This window comes from Alosa sapidissima, chromosome 6, assembly GCF_018492685.1.
Source record: "Alosa sapidissima isolate fAloSap1 chromosome 6, fAloSap1.pri, whole genome shotgun sequence".
Lineage (NCBI taxonomy): Eukaryota > Metazoa > Chordata > Actinopteri > Clupeiformes > Clupeidae > Alosa > Alosa sapidissima.
In genome coordinates, this window is record NC_055962.1 from 3,071,977 (window position 1) to 3,091,811 (window position 19,835).

The 19,835-nt window shown below is 39.9% G+C and overlaps 1 protein-coding gene across 1 annotated transcript in view; it reads right to left on the reverse strand.

The window, feature by feature from the left end:
* Positions 1–5,729: 5,729 nt before the first annotated feature.
* The window catches only part of rngtt (RNA guanylyltransferase and 5'-phosphatase), a 96,805-nt gene continuing 82,699 nt past the window's right edge, over positions 5,730–19,835 (reverse strand). The window contains exons 13-16 of the mRNA XM_042095023.1: positions 14,257–14,357; positions 9,630–9,696; positions 6,769–6,892; positions 5,730–6,627 (exon numbers count right to left, since the gene is read on the reverse strand). Of these exons, the coding sequence (XP_041950957.1) occupies positions 6,470–6,627; positions 6,769–6,892; positions 9,630–9,696; positions 14,257–14,357 (450 nt within the window). The 3' untranslated portion in view covers positions 5,730–6,469. The remainder of the gene's footprint in view (positions 6,628–6,768; positions 6,893–9,629; positions 9,697–14,256; positions 14,358–19,835) is intronic.

The window sequence follows — 19,835 nt, forward strand, 5'->3', positions numbered from 1 at the left end:
GCCTTTTGGAAAGCAGCAATCCACAATTTACTTAGAGTTCACATCCCAGGTACATTAAGTAATCAATAATGATGGGCTGCTTAGCAAACTTAATTGAGAATAAATGTGTGTTCTATCAAAAGGCACTTAGCATGCTATGTTTTCTCTGATGGGAGGATAATGCACTTCCAGACTGACTGACACAAATACATATGTGCACTGGCTCATCTAATGACTCACAAAACATCTATTTTAGACCTCCAGCCATCACACTTTTTTTAGAAGAATCTTGCAATTCCTAAATGCTGTCTCCCATCACAGATTCACTCACAAAAATGAATTCTACCCAAACATGGCAAACCCCTCTTGGCAACCCAACATGGCTGATGTTACTTTCATCTCTGGATGTGTTGATTTCAGAGGGAGATGTTGGGGTCTCTGGATATTCCACAAGCCCAGAGTCATTTATCCAGGCTATTAAATATTAAACTGCCACAGAGGTAATACTTTCACTGGGATATTGGGTTAAAGGATCCTCTTTGATGTGGCTGGGGGCAATATTGCAGCAAATTCAAAATAGGAATTCTTATTGCAAAATAATACCTCAGATTAGCTGTTTGGTCTGTGGTCTAGACTCTGCCAATGAAATGATACAGGGGTCACCTGCAGTCAGTTAACTATGCATCTGTCCACATATATTTCTATTTAGACATTTTTGTTAATTCACTCATGCAATGTTGTCAGATGGATGGATAGCATGTGTGATTCATAAATGTTGAAAGGACTATACACCATTGTACAAATTAATTGAAACAAGAATTGATTTCCCAGAATGACAATCTAGTCCCTTTCCACATGCTGAATGACACTTTCATACAGTATTTCTAATTTGTTATTCAAAATGTGTAATGTTTCGTGCAGTCTGCCTGTTTAGCTGTAAGCAGGTGTAACTTGTGTTGAGTTGACTGTGCGGTTCAACCCCAGGCTTGAACCTGCAAAAGTTGACAGAGTTTTAGCAGATGGAAAGCAAACCCGGGTCGATCAATTGTTAGTGGGTGACTTGCAATGGACCGAGACTGTACACAAACACATACATGGAAATCAATGCTGTAGCTGACTATAATCTACACATTGACATTCTTTATACAAGAATGTAGGATTCTGTTTAATATAACTTCGGTTCTACTCAGGGGCATTACTAGACATAAATCTATGGGGCGCAGGCTCCCCATTACTCAAATCCCCATTTTTATTCTTGAATGTCTGTAAACTGTGATATAAAATGTGCATTAGCCTACTAACACACTTGTAAAAATGTAGAAAAATCACATACCTTTCATTTGCAAATAATAACAACAAAACCAGAGGTGCACCTTCTACAATCTGCACAACAGTGCAAGGACAGTAATGAGAGTGCTGTGGTGTGCAAACCTAGACCCAAACCCAACAATGATTACCTAATCAGTTCATCTAGCTTATATAAAGTGATTATTTGAAGATCCTTCAACCTGTTGGGGAGATATCACGCAGAGTCTTGGAGCAATATATATGTATAATCAAGGGGTATAATATGTTTAAGTAGCAAATGTGATGTGTATTTTCAGATGGTTTAGGGCCTTAAGTCTGAGAACTGTACTAATAAAAGTGTATGTGTGTTTTAATTCATATGTGGTGGAACAGGTTGGTGGAATCTTGCCATGCATGCTAAGGAAAATAGTGAAGACCAGTGATTATCATAGACAGGAATCTAAGTCATCTTTGTGACCTAGGTATAGTATGTATGTGTAAGCAATATATCAGACATAGTTTTAGAATTGTATAATTAATGCAGGTTTGACACAGAACCAACCTGAGAATATTGGGATTTTATGCATATTCAAATTAGATGTAATGAACTTGCTATGTAATTGAAGGATCATCTTTACAGTACTTTGGATTTGGTTGCATGAACTTAGGGTATGTTGGTGTACACAGGGGCACTGCTAGAACGCTTGGGCCCTATGAAAAAATACTCTTTTGCTCCCCCCAAACCTAGACAACCACTTGTTGTAATGTTAATATTTATTGAGGGCCTTTTCTTTGCAAACACCGCGCTCTCCCGATTGTTCTCTTGTTTCTTTATGTGGGTGTGTGATCCAGGGAACTCACAGAAAATAACAGAATGGTCGCACTCCAAAAATCTTTTCTTTCTTGCTTTTAATCCATTTCGCAACAGGGGTTAACGAACAAACGTTTCAGCTTGATGGCCTTCGTCAGTGTGTTTCCTATTGACCTATTTTGAGGGCCCTACAACTTGGAGTGTTGTCAAAGACCTCAAAGAAGTCTTTCTAACAAAATCGGACAGAATATGCACATTTAAGTTTGAGTAAGTAATGTAGCAGCATAACCTTAATTATATTTTTTGGCTGAGAGATAGGGAGATGGGGTGGGATCGTTCGGATTCGAGCCGAGGTCTCTGTGGGCACTTGGACCCGAATCTGGTCCAGATGCTGCCATGTGCACCACAGCTCCCTCAACATGTTAGATGTTGTATCAAACTGATTTAACCAAAGACATTCTGGTAATGTGAGTACAAAGTAATGGGACTATCCATTTCAGACAAGAGGAAATAAGCCTGTTTAAGTATGGGATGGAACACATCATCAGACTAATGTGATAATCAATCAATTAATCAATCAACCAATCAGTCAATCAAACACAACATGTACAGCATGCGGTAAGTGATGTTTGGTAATTAGGACAGAAAGTTTGTGTAACGCAGTCACAGTCACAGTGATAACTGATAATATTTTCCACATCTTGTTCTTATACACTTAATTTTTCCTTGGAAAATGAAGGCAGGTCATCAAATATTTAATACTTAAGGGAAATGTGCACATCAGCAATAATCATTCTGCAGATGGCCAAAGCCATAGTTAAGAAGTCTACGAGACATGTTCTGTCTGATTTACTGTAAATGTTCAAGTATGTTCCTCATATGAGAATACGCAGACTCACAAAATAATATCAGTGTTTTATTCACCAACATCAACATGCTGAGTTAATGTAGGTGCTCCGTATTAGCACTGGAATCACATTTTATTTACTAAATACATAAATTCGGTACTTCGTCACTTTGGCCTTTCCTTAGTCTGATATACACTTATTTTTAATTAGTTGCACTCAGTGTTTTTTTTCCGGCATTTTACTGTCAACTTTTAATCATTGGGCAGCCGTGGCCTACTGGTTAGCACTCTGGACCTGTAACCGGAGGGTTGCTGGTTTGAGCCCCGACGAGTTGGAACAGCTGAAGTGCCCTTGAGCAAGGTACCTAACCCCTCACTGCTCCCCGAGCGCCGCTGTTGTAGCAGGCAGCTCACTGCGCTGGGATTAGTGTGTGCTTCACCTCACTGGGATCAACGGGATCAAAAGAGTATATATACTTATATATATACTTTGCACTGTGTTTTTTTTTTTTTTTTTTTTTTAATTATATTTGATGTATTTGATCCCTGGTAACTTATGTACTTGTGTTCTTTTTATATTTTTATATTTTCCTTTTTCATATATTTAATTCTATTTGTCCCTCTAGCTTTTAATCATTATCATATGTTAATTCTTTGTTTTTGGATGATGAAATGTATGTTAATAAAACTGCCATGCTTGCATTTCTCATTAGGTTGCAGTGGATGCCTTTTAAAACCATCTCCTCTCTAATCACAATGCCTTACCCCTCTAAGTGAGTCTTTTCAAGGAAAGCAGTCTGACTGTTGCTTTGCTCTTTTCCAACTAAAAAGGTCAAGTGTTATTCCAGCCTTCCCTAAATGAAACAACATATCATTTCAGTAGGCTATAAACTGCTCTGTGGTGACATAATGACTGCACACATGCCTGAGCATTTGGTTTAATCAAAGTCTAATTATATCATTATGCACCTCATTTTCTGATGGTTGTTTGCTCACCCTTCTTTCCTTCTTCAACTGAGACAGGAATTCTGGATTACAATGAAGACGGATATCATTTTTTAAGTGATATTAAGTTTTATACTTGTATTGTTTTTTAACACATCTCCGTGTCCAGATAGGGACAACACAGTTTGTGTTGTTTCCAACACATTAGTTTTAAGAGTGTAACATCCATTAAACCAATGATAATGCCATCTCCAATTATCTTTAAGAGCCAGGAGTGTGTGTACCATGGCACATTCCTAATATGATGATGGGTAAATGCATCTCTGCCGAAGGAATCTGTTCACATACGCGACCATCTCACAGCAGAATTCCACCAAAGCTTGTTTCGCTGAAATGTGCGCTAAGCAGAGCACTCGCCTATAAGACAATAATAACAAAATGAAGTCTTACATTTAGTTATTTACTTTCATAGTATTAGCTAACAAGGGATTACAGTTGAAAACATAGCCAGAGAAAAGTAATACTCACCTCAATTGTCATGCGAGTGAGTGAATTAAGTTCCTATAAGGACTTCAGCACACCAGCAGTCTTTGCATGTTGCCAGGGACTCGGAACTATGGTCTCGTCACTAGGCAGACTCTTAAAATAATGGCGAAATGCTGCACATTTCTCTTTCTACCAGGTTTTTCTTGGTCAGAGGTTTGACCTTGCTTTCTTTTCTAGTTTTCAGACAAGACATATCTCTCCATGCTACAACCATAGCGGACCCCACCCATTCAATTCGGTTTACTCTCCGCTGTCCCTTTCAAACCTTCCAAAATTCCTCAAATCAGCACTGATGCATCTTTATTCCTTGACTTTGGAGGCCCCTGGCCTGGCCATCTAATCTTTGGCTTCTACCCTCAACATGTTTTCTTTGAAGTCTGTTGTTGGGGATTGAGTTGACTTGAATCAATGGGCTCTCCTTTCACCAAATTTGTAGGCTTTCGGTGACTTCAAAACCTTGATCTGCTTTAGAGAAGAACTTGAGTCACTAGTGCATAGGAAATCAAAGCCTTCATTTTTTCATGTTAGTGAGAGGTCAATCCGCAGCAGCAGGCAAGTGATAGTGGCATCCAAGTAAAGACACGGTTTGCTGCTTGCTTAATATTAGTCTTCTTAAAAAAGAAAAGATCCTCTTACCTGTAGATGTTTGAGTTTGAAATTAAACATACCATATGATTTCTTTGACATCCCTCCAGAACTTGTTGCTCCTACATCCAATTTTTATTTGCTATATTTTGTGTCCAACTTGTGTCCTTCTACCAGGGGTAGGCTATGTTAGAGCAAGGGCCATGATTTAAAATCAAATATTATGGTCTGTAATAAGTAATGAATGAGCAATACGGCCAGTTTTATTAATAAAGGGCTTTCATTATCCTGATTGTGAAATCACCTGAATGTAAATGAAAATGAAGCCCACCCAGACTTTGACTTAAACTTATGATCTATGTTTAACCTAAAGAGCTTGGGGTCGGTCCAGTATAACGCAAATTATATCTAAAATATTGCGGGTATCTATGCAACATCCTTAAGAACTTGTTTTCAAATAAGACAAAGATATAACAGAAGCTTGACTTGGATGTATATTATCTGAGCTGATATGAGTGCGTGCCACGACACCTGTGCAAAGGTGAGGCTCCATACAGAGCAGGCTTCTCTCATGTGATGCCAGAAGCTGCAGGACACTGATGCCAGTGTGTGACCCGTGCCAGTGCCTTGGTCATTAGAAATCCACGGATCCATGAACACACACACACACAGACAGAAACTCATAGTATAGGGAAACGGTTTATAGAGAAAGAGCTAAGACCACGTTCATTGTTTTGACCTGATATTTTAATGGTTCAAAGGAAAACAAATAGAGAGGAACAGCCTTAAGAGACAAAGATTCTAGGGAGTAAACTGATGGCAGTCAACATCTAACTGATACAAAAACCAGGAATGAGTCTGAGAGGGGTTGGTAATTTCAAAAAAATAAGTAAACACTAGGAAATGATACACCTGTCATTCAAAATAAAAAGAGACATGTGAAGTTTGTGTTGAAATCTTCTAGGATGAGAGATAAAGTTGGAGTTTGACACCTGCTCAAAAACCAAACACAGAGGTCTGTAATCTCCAATGTCATGATCAGAAGCAGGACTGAGGCCAGACTTGTTGCTTTAGTCATGATGCTGCCGTTATCTAAACATCAGGATCAGTATCAAAAGCTGCTCAACTCTGGAAAATAGTGACAGATGCCAACAACAAACCAACAAGAGTAAAATTAAACCATAAAATCACACAGATTAAATGTTTGAGAACAACCAATGACTGCAGTATGGTGGGGTGCGGACTGTCCTCTGACATGGATCAGAATGCAATGAATGAAAACTCATTTTAGAATCTTCACATAAAAGCTTAAGTCAGCTAGTGGCTGGGAAACAATGGTCAGGTAAGTCAGCATCCATCAATCTGAAGGAAGAATGGATACAAAACTGTTTTGATCAGTCCCTCTCACGGTGGAGTGAACGATGGCAAACCCCACAGTGCAACCATATTCGCTCCACCCAACTGGAGAGCTATGGCGCAGCCATATTGGGTCTCTTGGGTGGTGGTGGGGGCATGAGTTTGGCATCAGGGTCAGAGGGGTGTTTGCGTGTCTGTCCTTGGGCACACCTGTCCACAAGCTCAAGGAGGATTTCCTTTGTGACGGGGTGTTGGATGCTGTTGCAAACAGCTGCAGAACAGGACACAGAAAGCAAAAACACGTGATGACTGACGCATGAAAACGCAAAAAACGCATGGCATCGCTTAGAGCACCTTAAACGAGGGAAATAAAGGGAGATTGGTCTGAAACCTGTTTTGATCAGATACTCACCCATTGCTGTGTCATAGGAGTTCGGGAAACTCTTGTCTATTCTTTCCCTCATGAACACCCAGCTGTTGTTGACGAATGTGCATTCAATGATCTTGTTGTCATACCTTTTCAATTCCTTGTTCACCTGCAAAGAGACAGACAACTCTTGAGACAAGGATCCTGTTTAACATTACATCTCAGACCCTATACTTTCACCACAGCACTTCTTTGTGAAGACATGACTTCAAAATGAGTGACAACCTGGGCAGCGACTGTAAAATCTCATAGCATAGACACACACAAAGAGGACAGAAAACACTGAACTGAGAGAACTATGAATGTCTATGTGACAGAAAATCTCCAAGATTCAAGACACTGTGATGCCACGTCACATCCATCGAACTGAGAGAAATATCGGTCAATCCAATAACTTTGACATCATCATAGTCTATGGACATACAAGCAAACGATTATAAACTAAACATATAAAGCAAAGCAATGACAGAACAGGCTTAGAGTGTGGAAAATGGGAAATGGTTTGCTTAAGTCCCATCTGTACTGTGTTTGTGAATGTATGCATGTGTGAGTGTGTGTATGTGTGTGTAAGAAAAAAAATAGAGGTTGGCTGTCATGCTGCTTTCACACTTGGTGCTTAATCCATCCAAATCTTCCTCATTCTGCCCTTCTGCTGGCTCTGGCCCACACACAGTCTGTACCGGGACCCACACTGGCTCACAAACATTTCTTATAATTATTGAATCATCCACAAAACCCCAAATGCCATATCAACTCCCTGTGCAACATTATAACCTGAACAAACTAAGAGAGATTCATTACAAATATTTACTTGCCATGCACACATGTTTGACATTTCCAGAGTACACTCATCACAGAGGTTCAAGTCTGTTGGTTAGACACTCAATCGTCTAATAGAACAAAAATCAGTCATTTTTTTATCTTTTTATAAATTGGCTAATAAAAGTATGGCTGAAGAAAAACCTCCTCTTATTCACTTTACATGGACCTGGTTGTCATGTATCCATTATTGTTAACACTGTATAACTAATGTTAATTAGTCACAGCAGGTCCATATGGAGAATATATTCTATATAAAGAATATAAAGCTTTCGTGTAATAATTCGAACAACAGCTGCACCAACAATTACTACAGTTTTTTATGGATAATTTCACTCATCACCAGTAGTACCACCCTGTGAATGATGTCAATGCAATCTAACTGCTTCACTGACCAATATCTTATACTGAAAAAGTTCAAACTTGACACGTTGGAACAAAATTATATTTGAAATGTATGACTACAACCACATGTTTTGGGATAGTTTGGATTCCAAATTTTGGGAAATTTCAAGATTGTACGGAGACAACATTTTGATGAGTATGACAGGGGTTCCCCATTAGTTTGCCCCAAAGGCCAAATAATGTCAAGCATGCCAAGCCAGGGGCCAAAGCATCCAAGGTTACTCACATATCAGCACACACATTGAAAAACTAAAAAATAATCATCTTAACCCGCACACATATTTCTACATTTGAGGTGGGCCGGCCGGGGGATCCCTTTCTCCGTGGAGCGGGGAGTGTGCACATATTAGTAGTCCTAGCACATTTCGCCGCAACTGCCATTAGTTAAATCTTGGATATACAAACCGATGCTGTCAATTCACGGGGCATCATGGAAATATGTCAAATATGTGATTTTCGTGCAAACAGGCAATAGTGATGTGTTGGTAACATTTGCAAAATAGCAATTTTTGAAAACTTCCATATGAAGAACAGGACATTTGATATATGGCCACAAGATTGAGTGCAACATAAAACAATGATCGTTTTCATTTTAGAATCCTTATTAACGGCAACATGTTACAATAATGAGTCCTCAATGTATTTGTGGCCTAGGCTACTTCCTGGCCATTTTTGGCTTTTTTCTCGGTCAAGAAGGCACTGACTTTAATGATGACTCCACATATCTACTACATAAATGACCCAATTTAAATACACATTGATCTTCCCAGCGGTGAAATGCTCTTTTAACTACTCCTCTAACAGTAGAATGAGATATGAAAGCTGCAAAAAATATCTTGATATTGATACTGAAAGGAGACTACAGAGCAAAAAGCTAAATGATCAGGAAACGGAATGGCATAATATGACAAATATGTAACTTAACATTCTGTTTTAATAATTAACAAAAACATTTCTGAAAATATGTTGGCCATGTCAATCTAAGTTAGTGGTAGACGTGAAAGCAGGCCATAACATAACATGATCGAAATATTGTACCATAGTGTTTTCAAAGACAATGGTAGGGAAGTGAAGATGAGACAAGCTGCAGCATGATATATTTAACATACTTCTGCACTGTGGCTAGATAAGCCCAATCACACTAGCATGGGCCCTGGGTATACCCATACGAACCTTCAGGCAAATTTGGGATTTGCTCTGCAGTTCCCTCTGGCCAAGAGGCCATTGAAGCCCATTTCCAATGTTCCTATACGGGCCTGCAAATACAATCGCTAATCCAGCATGGATGTGTATTTCTTTGGAATTGAGTAAACAACTGTGTTTAAAACCTTTGTTTACAAGATTGCTACACTTCTGAAATGATTTGGTAAGAGTTTAATGCACCAATTTAAGTTTAATTTCACTGCTAGTTACGCCCAGCTGGAAGTCGTAAGTCAGTGATCCTTTTCCAGACCCACTCTCTCAATTGAGAAGTGTCTAGTGTCAACAAGGCTGCAATCAGAGTCAAGAGCTTCTACAGTAATTGCTTTTCTTCTGCATTCTTTAAATTTGTGTGTGTGTGTGTGTTGTGTGTGTGTTTGTGTGTTTGTGTGCTGGTGTACAGTAGCTGTGCAATTTCTTACCCTCATCCGTGCAAAGGGCCTGTCATAGCTGCCGACATACAGTAAACCCACAGTCTCTGGTAATAGCCTGCAAATGAAAAAAAAATCATTCAGTTTTGAACATAACTGCCATTTTGGCACTTACAGATTCATACGCCTCTCTCCATCTTCTACTTCCCCATTTCAGAAACATTAATCTTCCACAATAAAACGTATTTGCTCAAATCCAGAGAACAAAAAACTTAATTTGGTTGAGATAAGAGTCAATTTCACTTCCTTATCTTTATATACACCCCAGTCCACATTGGGCCATATCACTGGTCATATCTGTTAATTGCGGCCTATAATTCAGCTCCTTAGCACCAGCCTCATGTCGTCTCCCAGTAAGGGAGCCTGAAAATCAGCAGTTCTACTGCCCTCACAGTCACTGAATGGGGGCGGATGGGATGAGCCAGGGGTCTTTTGCAGCTGGCCATTAATTATACCCCCCTACACTTCCAGAGAGATGCTGAGAGAGCTCTAACCCTCATTGTTTTAAAGACCATCCACAGGCTTCCAGTGAATCTTTAGAAGGGGGTAAGGAAATGAATGGTTAGCAAAGTTCACCTAACACTCACATTAACCACATGTGGTGAGTCAAGAAAAGGAGGCTTCATAACAGTGATGAAGGGCTTTTTTGGGATTTAATAATGATCCCTTCCTTCCAAATGACCATAAGAAATAGGGCAACCAAAATTAGTTCTAGGATGTGAGGACATGCAAGATGTTGCAAATTTGTACAGGACATGGACATCTGTACATTGAATGGCTCCACAGTAGAGAAACGTAACTTTTCAAACCTTAAAGCATAACTCTCGCCAAAATGGTCTTTTTGTGTACCCGAGTCAAACTTTCATTAAAAGCATAATTAGGACGGAAGTGCCACTTTTATGATTGACCGTATTGTCGTTTTCGGGTCAAATGGCCTTTTGAATGGGAGTGCTAGAGGCATTACTATTTTGATACTTTCATACTATGATTGCATCAAAATCGCTATTTTTCAAAACACTAAAAAGGCTCGACACAATATGAAACTTTGCTCTAAGTATCACAATGTATACACAGAGTTAAAAGAAACTAAAAAGAAAGGTTTTGGCAAGATGGCGGCAAGCGGAAAAAACAACAGCTAAAGTGAGTTGTTCAAAACCTTTCTTTTTAGTAAACTCTGTGTACACAAACAATGTTCTCAATGGCCGAGTTCATGAGTAGAGACCCTGGTGATACTTCGAGCATAGTTTCATGTTGTGTCGAGCCTTCTTAGTGTTTTAAAATAGTGTTTTTGATGCGATCATAGTATGATTATAGCAGTGGTGTAGTCTAGTTAGCTGTAATGGGTATACAGAGAAGTAGTATAGTTAGCTGTAGTGGGTATACTGTGATCAACCCCAAATGTTAATATGTATCCTTGCCTATTTTAAGTGGGTATACTGAGATGGTGATGCTTTTTAAGTGGGTATACTGCATAGTCCTGCGTATCACGTAGACTACACCACTGGATCAAAAAGACCCTAGGTTGCATTTTGGCGAGTTACGCTTTAAGAGGCAAGCACCTAGCATATAGGCAATAGATAAACCCCTTACTATTCTCTAAAGAAAACTCAACGGTCTTAGGCAGCAATCTATCCTATCAATGTACCGGTATGTTATTTAAACCATCTTAAGGTAATGCCTCAGAGATTCATACATGGCCTTGCATTTTCCCCCATTGTCTTCTGCTGAAACTCATTGCAATTCTGTTGTTTTAAATTTGATATTGCAAATGATGTCACTTGCTATAATTATGGCTTGATAAAATGGCATGCAATTAGACCAAAACAAAGATCTTTGTAGGAAAGCATAACGACTAAGCTACAAAGGATCTGTTATAACACTATTTTCTTTTTATGTTTTCTTTTGTGTGCGCTATCAACATTTGAAGGTGACACTGAATAAACACTGCAGAAAAAACACTGACTTGACATGTGTCACTGATTCAACATCCAATTCTGAATTAAAAGTGTGCACCAATCAAACAAGCAGCTAGTAATCATGCTAATGTATGAACGTTTCCATTTTAACCATTAGGCTGAATGCTCTTGCTCAATGGAATGCTGAGCATGGTTCTGTATACTCCCTGGAAAGATGGCAAGATGACAAATGGCCATAGACATATGCAACAAAACATGAAGATGGACTGAGTGTGGCATATGCAACAAAACATGAAGATGGACTGAGTGTGGCATATGTGAAATGGCAGACATAAAAGAATACATCCATGGCACAAACATAGAATAGCTCAGGGATATAGCTAATGTGCTTCATGTACATCGTTCTCCTGTGTATTTGACCGTGCTTCTGTGTGTGTGTGTGTGTGTGTGTGTGTGTGTGTGTGTGTGTGTGTGTGTGTGTAAGGGAGGAAGGACACCCAGGTATGATGGTGCCAGATGGGTGTGTAGCAGTGCATTGTGTGTGTGTGTGTGTGTGTGTGTGTCAGAGAAAGTGCTGCAGGCGACATAAGGCTCTGAGTCTGAGTCCTGCTTAGGAGCTGATAACGCTGCAGTGGGTCTGCTGCCTAGGGGCAGCTGTTTTCACAGTTTACAAACCAAAAGCCATCAGCACCTGGCAGAAAGCTACAGAAATGACTGGAGGGAGAGGAATAAGAATTCTTTAGACATTTCTGATAGCAAATTATTTCTGTGAGGGGACCCAGAAGGACATGTCGCCTTCCAAGGACATAAATTAAAAAGAGCATGATGCCTGGCATTGGAAAGTTAGCAGAACTATGCTGGCTTCATGCTAATGAATCATATCTTATTCAATTATGAAGTCTATGGGAAGAATGAATACAAGATGGGATCATTCTGTATCACAAAAATACAACGACTGAGCTTCGCAGCATGTGTCTAGCTACATTTAAACGGTTCACTATTGGAAGATCATACTTTAAGTCTCAAAGCAACACGTCACACTTGTCTTCACTCTCAAGTTTCTCCAGAGCTTACTGAATATAATGGATAAGGTTATGGGCATCCAGATCTAAAGATGTGGAGCAGGGGTCCTTGTCAGTGTGTGGGCAGCACAGCAAGCACTTCTTTAACTTTTCCTGTCTGTGAGAGACAGTCTCATCCTGCTATCAAAACCTCCCGCACTGCTTTATGTTCAGTGAAAAAGGAATTTGAATCATAGTGCAAAAAGGGTAAGAGAGAAATACTAGGAAAAAAAAAAACCTTGAAAAGGAACTATTTTAACTAATCTGAGTGGTGGAGAAGCAGGAGCTAGTTGGCAAGCTTTGCGGAGTTGCTATGGTTGTGATGGGCCATATTATATTATATCAAGTCAGTCTCTGATGTAGGGCATACAAGCAGACCAAGCAGGCTTAGAAGGCAAGCAGGATATACTAAAATGAACATAACAGGCAATACTGATAGCAGAGCACAGCATTGTCCTGAAATGATTTTCTTGATTTCTTTCTTGGTTTTAAATATGTTCCCATCAATAGCTCTGACTCAGATTGGCTCTGAATGACATGAGAAGTAAACGATGGCTCTTCATAATGCTGCAAGAATCTTCACTGGTCATCCCAAAGTTTGGAGGTCACTGACTGCCGGGGGGAAATGGATGGCCACTTGCAATATCTCCCATATCACTCTACTAGTAGTTCATTTTTACCCCAAAATACTGAAGTTTTACTTGCACAAATAACTTTTTTCTCGGCATCAGCCTAAAAATGGCACGAAAATCATTATAAAAATATATTTTGAAGAAATATCTTATTGTTTTGACATATAATATGATCAACATAATCTTTATATAATCCACTACATGCTGGGGTCTTGTTCATATGGATTTATTTCCGGTGTCTATACATGATCCTTTTCTTATTAGCCGGGTAGCATCTTGACAAGATTTGCCCAATTAACTGAAGTCCTGGTGTTGGTTTAAATGTGTAGGGATATTTCATAGTCCTGAAAGATGACAGAATATGGTCTGTTATATATGGAGCAGCATGTAGAAGAAGGAATCATTAGATGTACAAGATGAGACCTTGACAAGCTCCTACAGTGCAGTGCAGGATCATGCAAAAAAAAAAAAAAAACTGGTATCACTCTTAGGTCTTGACAAAGCCAGAAACCAACAAGTAAAATATCTGACAAAAAAAGAAAGACATACAATCTAAACTAGTCATACACACAAACATACAAGTGTACCAACATTTCATGAGCAGGAAAGGACCACAGTGACTTTGAGAAACACCAATTCACATCATAACTTGTGAGAATAGGGTAAGGGGTAATTGATTTTTGCTCTTTTTGTCCTATATAATGTAGCTTTTTCCCTGCTTATTTTTGATAACATATCTATGTTATTCATGATGTTAATAGCTGAATTGATGCAAATATCACTTATAACCTGTTAATCTGTACGGAGCTCACATAAGGGATTTCTAGAGTATGAGGAACCCTAAGGATGGCACTGACTAAAAATACATTTGTATTTAAAAAAGAAACATGCTTCAAAGTGAGCACATTCACGCTCTGTGTGTGGTCTGATGTTCAACTTCTCCAGCATGACAAGTAGGCTGTGTGTGTGTCATAAAGTGTTGGAAGCTTCCCCTGTGATTGTGACTCACCCCTCACCACCAACTTTGGTGATTTTCAGACGAAAGTCAACTGAGTTATGACTTGGGGGCTTCCACTTCAGAATGTCATCACATCTACCGGGCTTGTACCTCTGAGGACAACAGAAAAGACAGAAGAGGCAAGACGTCAGATCTGAAATTACACTTGAAGGTAGTTTTTAACACATAAATATCCCTGAGAGATTGGATTACAGTTTAACATCTGAATGAGAGACAAATTTAGTCTCGCCCCTCTGTGAATCTGCAACTGTGGTTAGAAATGCAATATCCCATTTCTTCCAGTATGACAAAAAGAAAAAGAATTGTCTGCTGAAGGGCAACAGATCTAGCTGCGATGGGTGTGACATTTACAACTCAGACAGACTTAAATACATTGGCTTTTGGTAGATCCACAAATTCTTCTGTGTAAATAAAAAAAGAGAAGTCATGTTATATCCCCTGTAACTTAGCAACAGCACAAGGACTGACTGCTCTTAAAGGAATACAACACATTTTCGGCACGCTGAACACTCCTCAAGTCCTTTAGGTGTGCACTGGAGGCAAAGATAGCCATTTCCTTACAAGAGCATGTCTATATTGATGGGAAAGTTACCACCGTATGTATGGGTGAAGAATCTCAAGTTCTGATTTGAAGTGTCGTGTATAGGTTAATGGGTTCCAGAACAATGTTACTGTAGCTTCACCCAAATTGGCCCAAAAGCATTCAGTATCATAATACCTAGGCCCTCCTTACGTGAATGCTATTTATTTAGATTCTAGGCTCCATTTTTGATCAAATCAATGATAAATCAATATGCTGTTTTGACCACAGCATTAAGTCTCTCCCTCCTGATATCTACAGGTTTTTCCTGTCCATCTAATGCATGCAAGCCTAAAATATCCAACCTCACACCTTTGTCCATCTGCACAGTCAAGGCAAAAGCAGACTCGTCACACAAGACTTAAGACTGAAAAATAAAAAAACTAAATATATACACTGCTCAAACCAAAATGAAAGGAACACTTTGAAAACACATCAGATCTCAATGGGGAAAAAAACTCATGCTGGATATCTATACTGATATGCACAGGGTAATGTGTACTGGGTAAAGGATGCCACATTATTTTTTGGTAATGAAAATGATCAACCTACAGAGGGCTGATTTCAAAGACCCCCATGAAAATCAATGAAAAAAGTGAAAAAATTATGCGACAAGCAAGTCCATTTTGCCTAAATTTCATTGCAGCAACTCAAAATGGTACTTAGTAGTTCGTATGGACCCCACATGCTTGACAATGAGACGGCGGATGGTGTCCTGGGGGTCTGCTCCCAGATGTGGACACGGCCATCATTGAGGTACTTCACAGTCTGTGGTGCAACCTGCCAGTGTTGGATGGACCAAAACACAATGTCCAAGAGGTGTTCTACTGGATTTAAGTCAGGGGAGTGTGGGGGACAGTCAATGGTATCAATGCCTTCATCCTCCAGGAACTGCCTGCACACTCTCGCCACATGTGGCCGGCCATTGTTGTGCACCAGGGGGAACCCAGGGGCCTCTGCACCAGTACAGGGTCAGACAATGGGTCTGAAGATTCATCCCGATGCCTAAGAGCAGCGAAGGTGCCATTGTCTTGCCCATAGTGGTCTGTGCGTCCCTCCAAGGGTATGCCTCCCCAGACCATCACTGACCCACCACCAAATCAGTCATGCTGAATGATGTTGCAGGGAGCATAACATTCTCCACAACATGTCCAGACCCTTTCACGGTGAACCTGCTCTCATCTGTGAAAAGCACAGGGCGCCAATGGCGGACCTGCTAATTTTGTATTCTATGGCAAATGGCAATTGAGGTCCACAGTGCTGGGCAGTGAGCACAGGTCCCTCTAGAGGCCATCGGGCCCTCAGGCCACCCTTATGAAGTCTGTTTCTGACAGTGTGGTCAGAGACATTCACACCAGCGGCCTGCTGGAGGTCATTTTGTAGGGCTTTGGCAGGGCTCCTACTGTTCCTCCTTGCACAAAGGAGCAGATACTGGTCCTGCTGCTGGGTACAGGATCTTCTACCACACTGCCCAGCTCTCTTAGAGCAACTGCCTGTCTCCAGGAATCTCCTTTTGAGACTGCGCTGGGAGACACAGAAGTCTTGGCAATGGAACGTATTGGTGTGCCATTCTGGAGGAGTTGGACTACCTGTGCAACCTTTGTAGGCTCCAGGTACTGGGGCCATCCTTAAAAATATTCTTGTTTGCAGTAACAGCCAAAAAAATAAAAAAATGGGTCGGTAGGTAGGTCAATTTTTTTCTTCTTCCAAGATTCAAAGTAAAAAAAAAAGTACAATTTTGGTCATGGTGATTACGTAGGTATGAATTTAAACAATTGTGCATATTGTGACGTAACTGACTGGGTCCTCAACCCGTGCCTTCAGGCGCATCACTGCAAACCTCAATCTGATGCAGGTTATGTAGACCAGCCTTTCTCAAACTTCTTTGACCTGAGGCCCAGTCATGGCAGACTTTGGGGCCATAAGGCTCATCTACACGTACCCAACCCCACTCCCTCCAAATCAAATTGTCATTATCATTATCACAATCATTATTATGCCTAGATTGTTATACATGCACTTTCACTTAAATATTTTGTGACATGCACATCAGAGGACTGCTTTAGTAATGTAAGATATAATTAGTTTCATTACTTTTGCATGGTTGCATGATGCTTGCATAAGAAAAGAAATACTTCTCAAAACAGCAACAATTATATGGGTGCTATTGTTTTGGGATGTTTCCCTCATGCAAGCATCATACATTGGTATGGAGAAAAAAAATACATGTTTTTTAATGAAGTTTAATTTGAATGCCTGAATGTAAGGATTCAGGAAACACAATACCAGCTTTTTTGGCGAGCAGATAGGCGTAAATCACTGATCTGTTGATCTTTAACAGATAGAAAGAAGGCTACAATAGCTTTTGGCCACGTTATATTCAAATTTGACTATACAATACTCAGTGCTATACAGTGTATTATACAGTCTCTGCTCTGTTTCTATGGAAGTTCCAAAAATCAACGTCGTTCTATCAAGTGTCGTTAAACAATTAAATAGCATTCAACAGGTTGAAGCGAAGCTTTGATACCAACGTTATTGATTATTTTCAGTTTCTCTCGCGCAGACGCCTGCATTGAATGAACGCTCATACCACCACTTTATTGTATGGCTCCATGTTTAATGACATCGATAGCAGAAACGTTTGTTTTCTTTTTTTTGTCGGCCCGCGGTATCTTTATCAACTTCGCAGAAAATGATCAGACGAAGAACCGGGCCTAATTTCACTCCACGACTCCGCGGACCATCAGTCTTGCGGACCCATATTTTGAGAAATACTGAATAGACCACAACCAATTTCAATTCTTCAACACGGTCACCGTTAGACTAGAGGTGAGAAGGAATGGGAAAAGATCTGGGCACAGTTCTTCCAGAACTTCGTGCCAAGTAATGAGCGTTGTCGAGATGTTTGTGTGAATGAAACGAAGCGTATAGGCCATAGTGTGACATGCGTAAACCAATGGTGTACAGATGACGCCACAGGGTTTTATTTAAGAGAGCCTACGTTTGTATGTAGGCAATTTATATTCACAATACTTAGGCCTACGAAAATAAATAGTATTTTATTTGTATTGGTTGTTTAGAGTAAAAAAAAAATCGGTCGGTCTTAACGCAAGTTTTACAACCGGCAAGTCGGTCGGACTAAAAGGGGAAAAAATAAATATGTGGGTCGGTTCTAAATTGACAGGGTCGGTCGGGTTACGGCAAACGAAAATATTTTTAAGGATGGCCTGGCTTATGCTACCAGTAGTGACACTGACCCTACCCAAATGGGAAACTTGTGAAAAATCACTCAAGAAGGATAAAGATGGAAAAATTATCAGTTGCCACCACCTGTAAAACCATTCCTGTTTTGGGGGTCGTCTCATCGTTGCCCCTCTAGTGCACCTGTTGTTAACTTTGATGACACCAAAGCAGGTGAAACTGATTCACAACCACCTCTGTTACGTAACTGGCCAGACCCCAGACCAATAGCTTACAAGTTTGATAGACTTGATGCTATACTCCTATGAAAAAGTGTTCCCTTATTTATTTTGAGCAGTATATATATATATATATATATATATATATATATATATATATATATATATTCAATCCGACAGAAGTACTTCTGGATTTTCATGACGTGAATGATAACTGACATGACAATGGAAAACAGCTCAAAATGAGGTGATTTAACACTCCAGTAACCCCTTGTAAATGTGTTTGATGAAAGTGCAATTGAGCGGCACCTAGAAAGGGAATGGATATAGCTCATGAATCCTGAAAGAAGATGAAGGACATCCATTGTGTGACAGACACGACATAGAACTGTTGGGTTTCAAATTCTTTTATGAGCTGTCCACATTTTGTCAGACTAAAATGTCAGAAATGGCAAGGCTGTGGTCTTTTTGGGTTGGCGCATTTGACTGGAACATTTTTTTTTGTCGGAGTGACCATGCCCATATCAGTGGAAGTGGACAGAAAGAGTACAAGCTATCCTCGCTGCCCGTGCATACGGAGTGTAGGCGATGGCCTTCACACTCTTTTAAGCCACTTCTATTACACACAAACAAAAATCAGCCAGGGAGCATTTATACATACAAAACACAGAAAGCACAAGGTCTCTGTGTTCAGTACATCTTTTCATCAGCAGGAGGTAGGTGTGTAAAATGCTCTCTTGTTAGCTATGAAAAGCTGTCTCATATTAGGAGGGAGGCTGTTTCGTTTGAATAGCAGTTACATGAAGAGGGTACAAATGATGCAATTTGTACCCATAAAGCATAAGGTGACAGGACAGAAGACCATATTTTTAGAATGTGCTTATTACAGTGCATGAAATTGTACTGTTCTGTCATCCGAAGTAGTCGTCTTCTTTTTATTATTCTTCTAAATAAAATTCCTGCGTCTAATTTAGCTTCAACCGTTTAATGTAGAAACTTTGTTCAAACTTTGTAACGTAGGACTTAAAAAGGACACTTAAGCAATGTATTTGCCAGCTGCTCAACTAGGCCCCCTCAAAGAGCCAGTTCCGTCCTTGCTGAGATTCCTTCCCTGCTCATCAAACAAGTTGATTGGCTGTATGGCTTGGTGCAAGAGACAGGAATGTGTGGAACACCAAACTTTTTTTAGCATACCCTTCCCTTGAGAATGGCTAAAACATGTATAGCCATATATGTATAATAGCCTTCATAGCTATACAAGAACATAACCAATTGGCAGATAAAAACATCACAGAGCCACACTGAGCCACACAGAGCCATACTTTTTTTCCAGAAATTTCTTTGGCAATCTTGATTAAATACCCAGGTAAATTTCCATTTTTATAAAACGTGTTTCTTTTTAGATTAGGTTTCAATAGCTGGTCTGTAACCAGGATTTCCCGATTTCATATCTGTTTATCATGAGAGTAATTAGAAGATCTGGAGGTAATGACATTTTTGTTGTTTCCGCGTAGTAGCCTACTGATAAATCCTCAGATGAAAGTGTGTCACACTGGATCGGAACATGG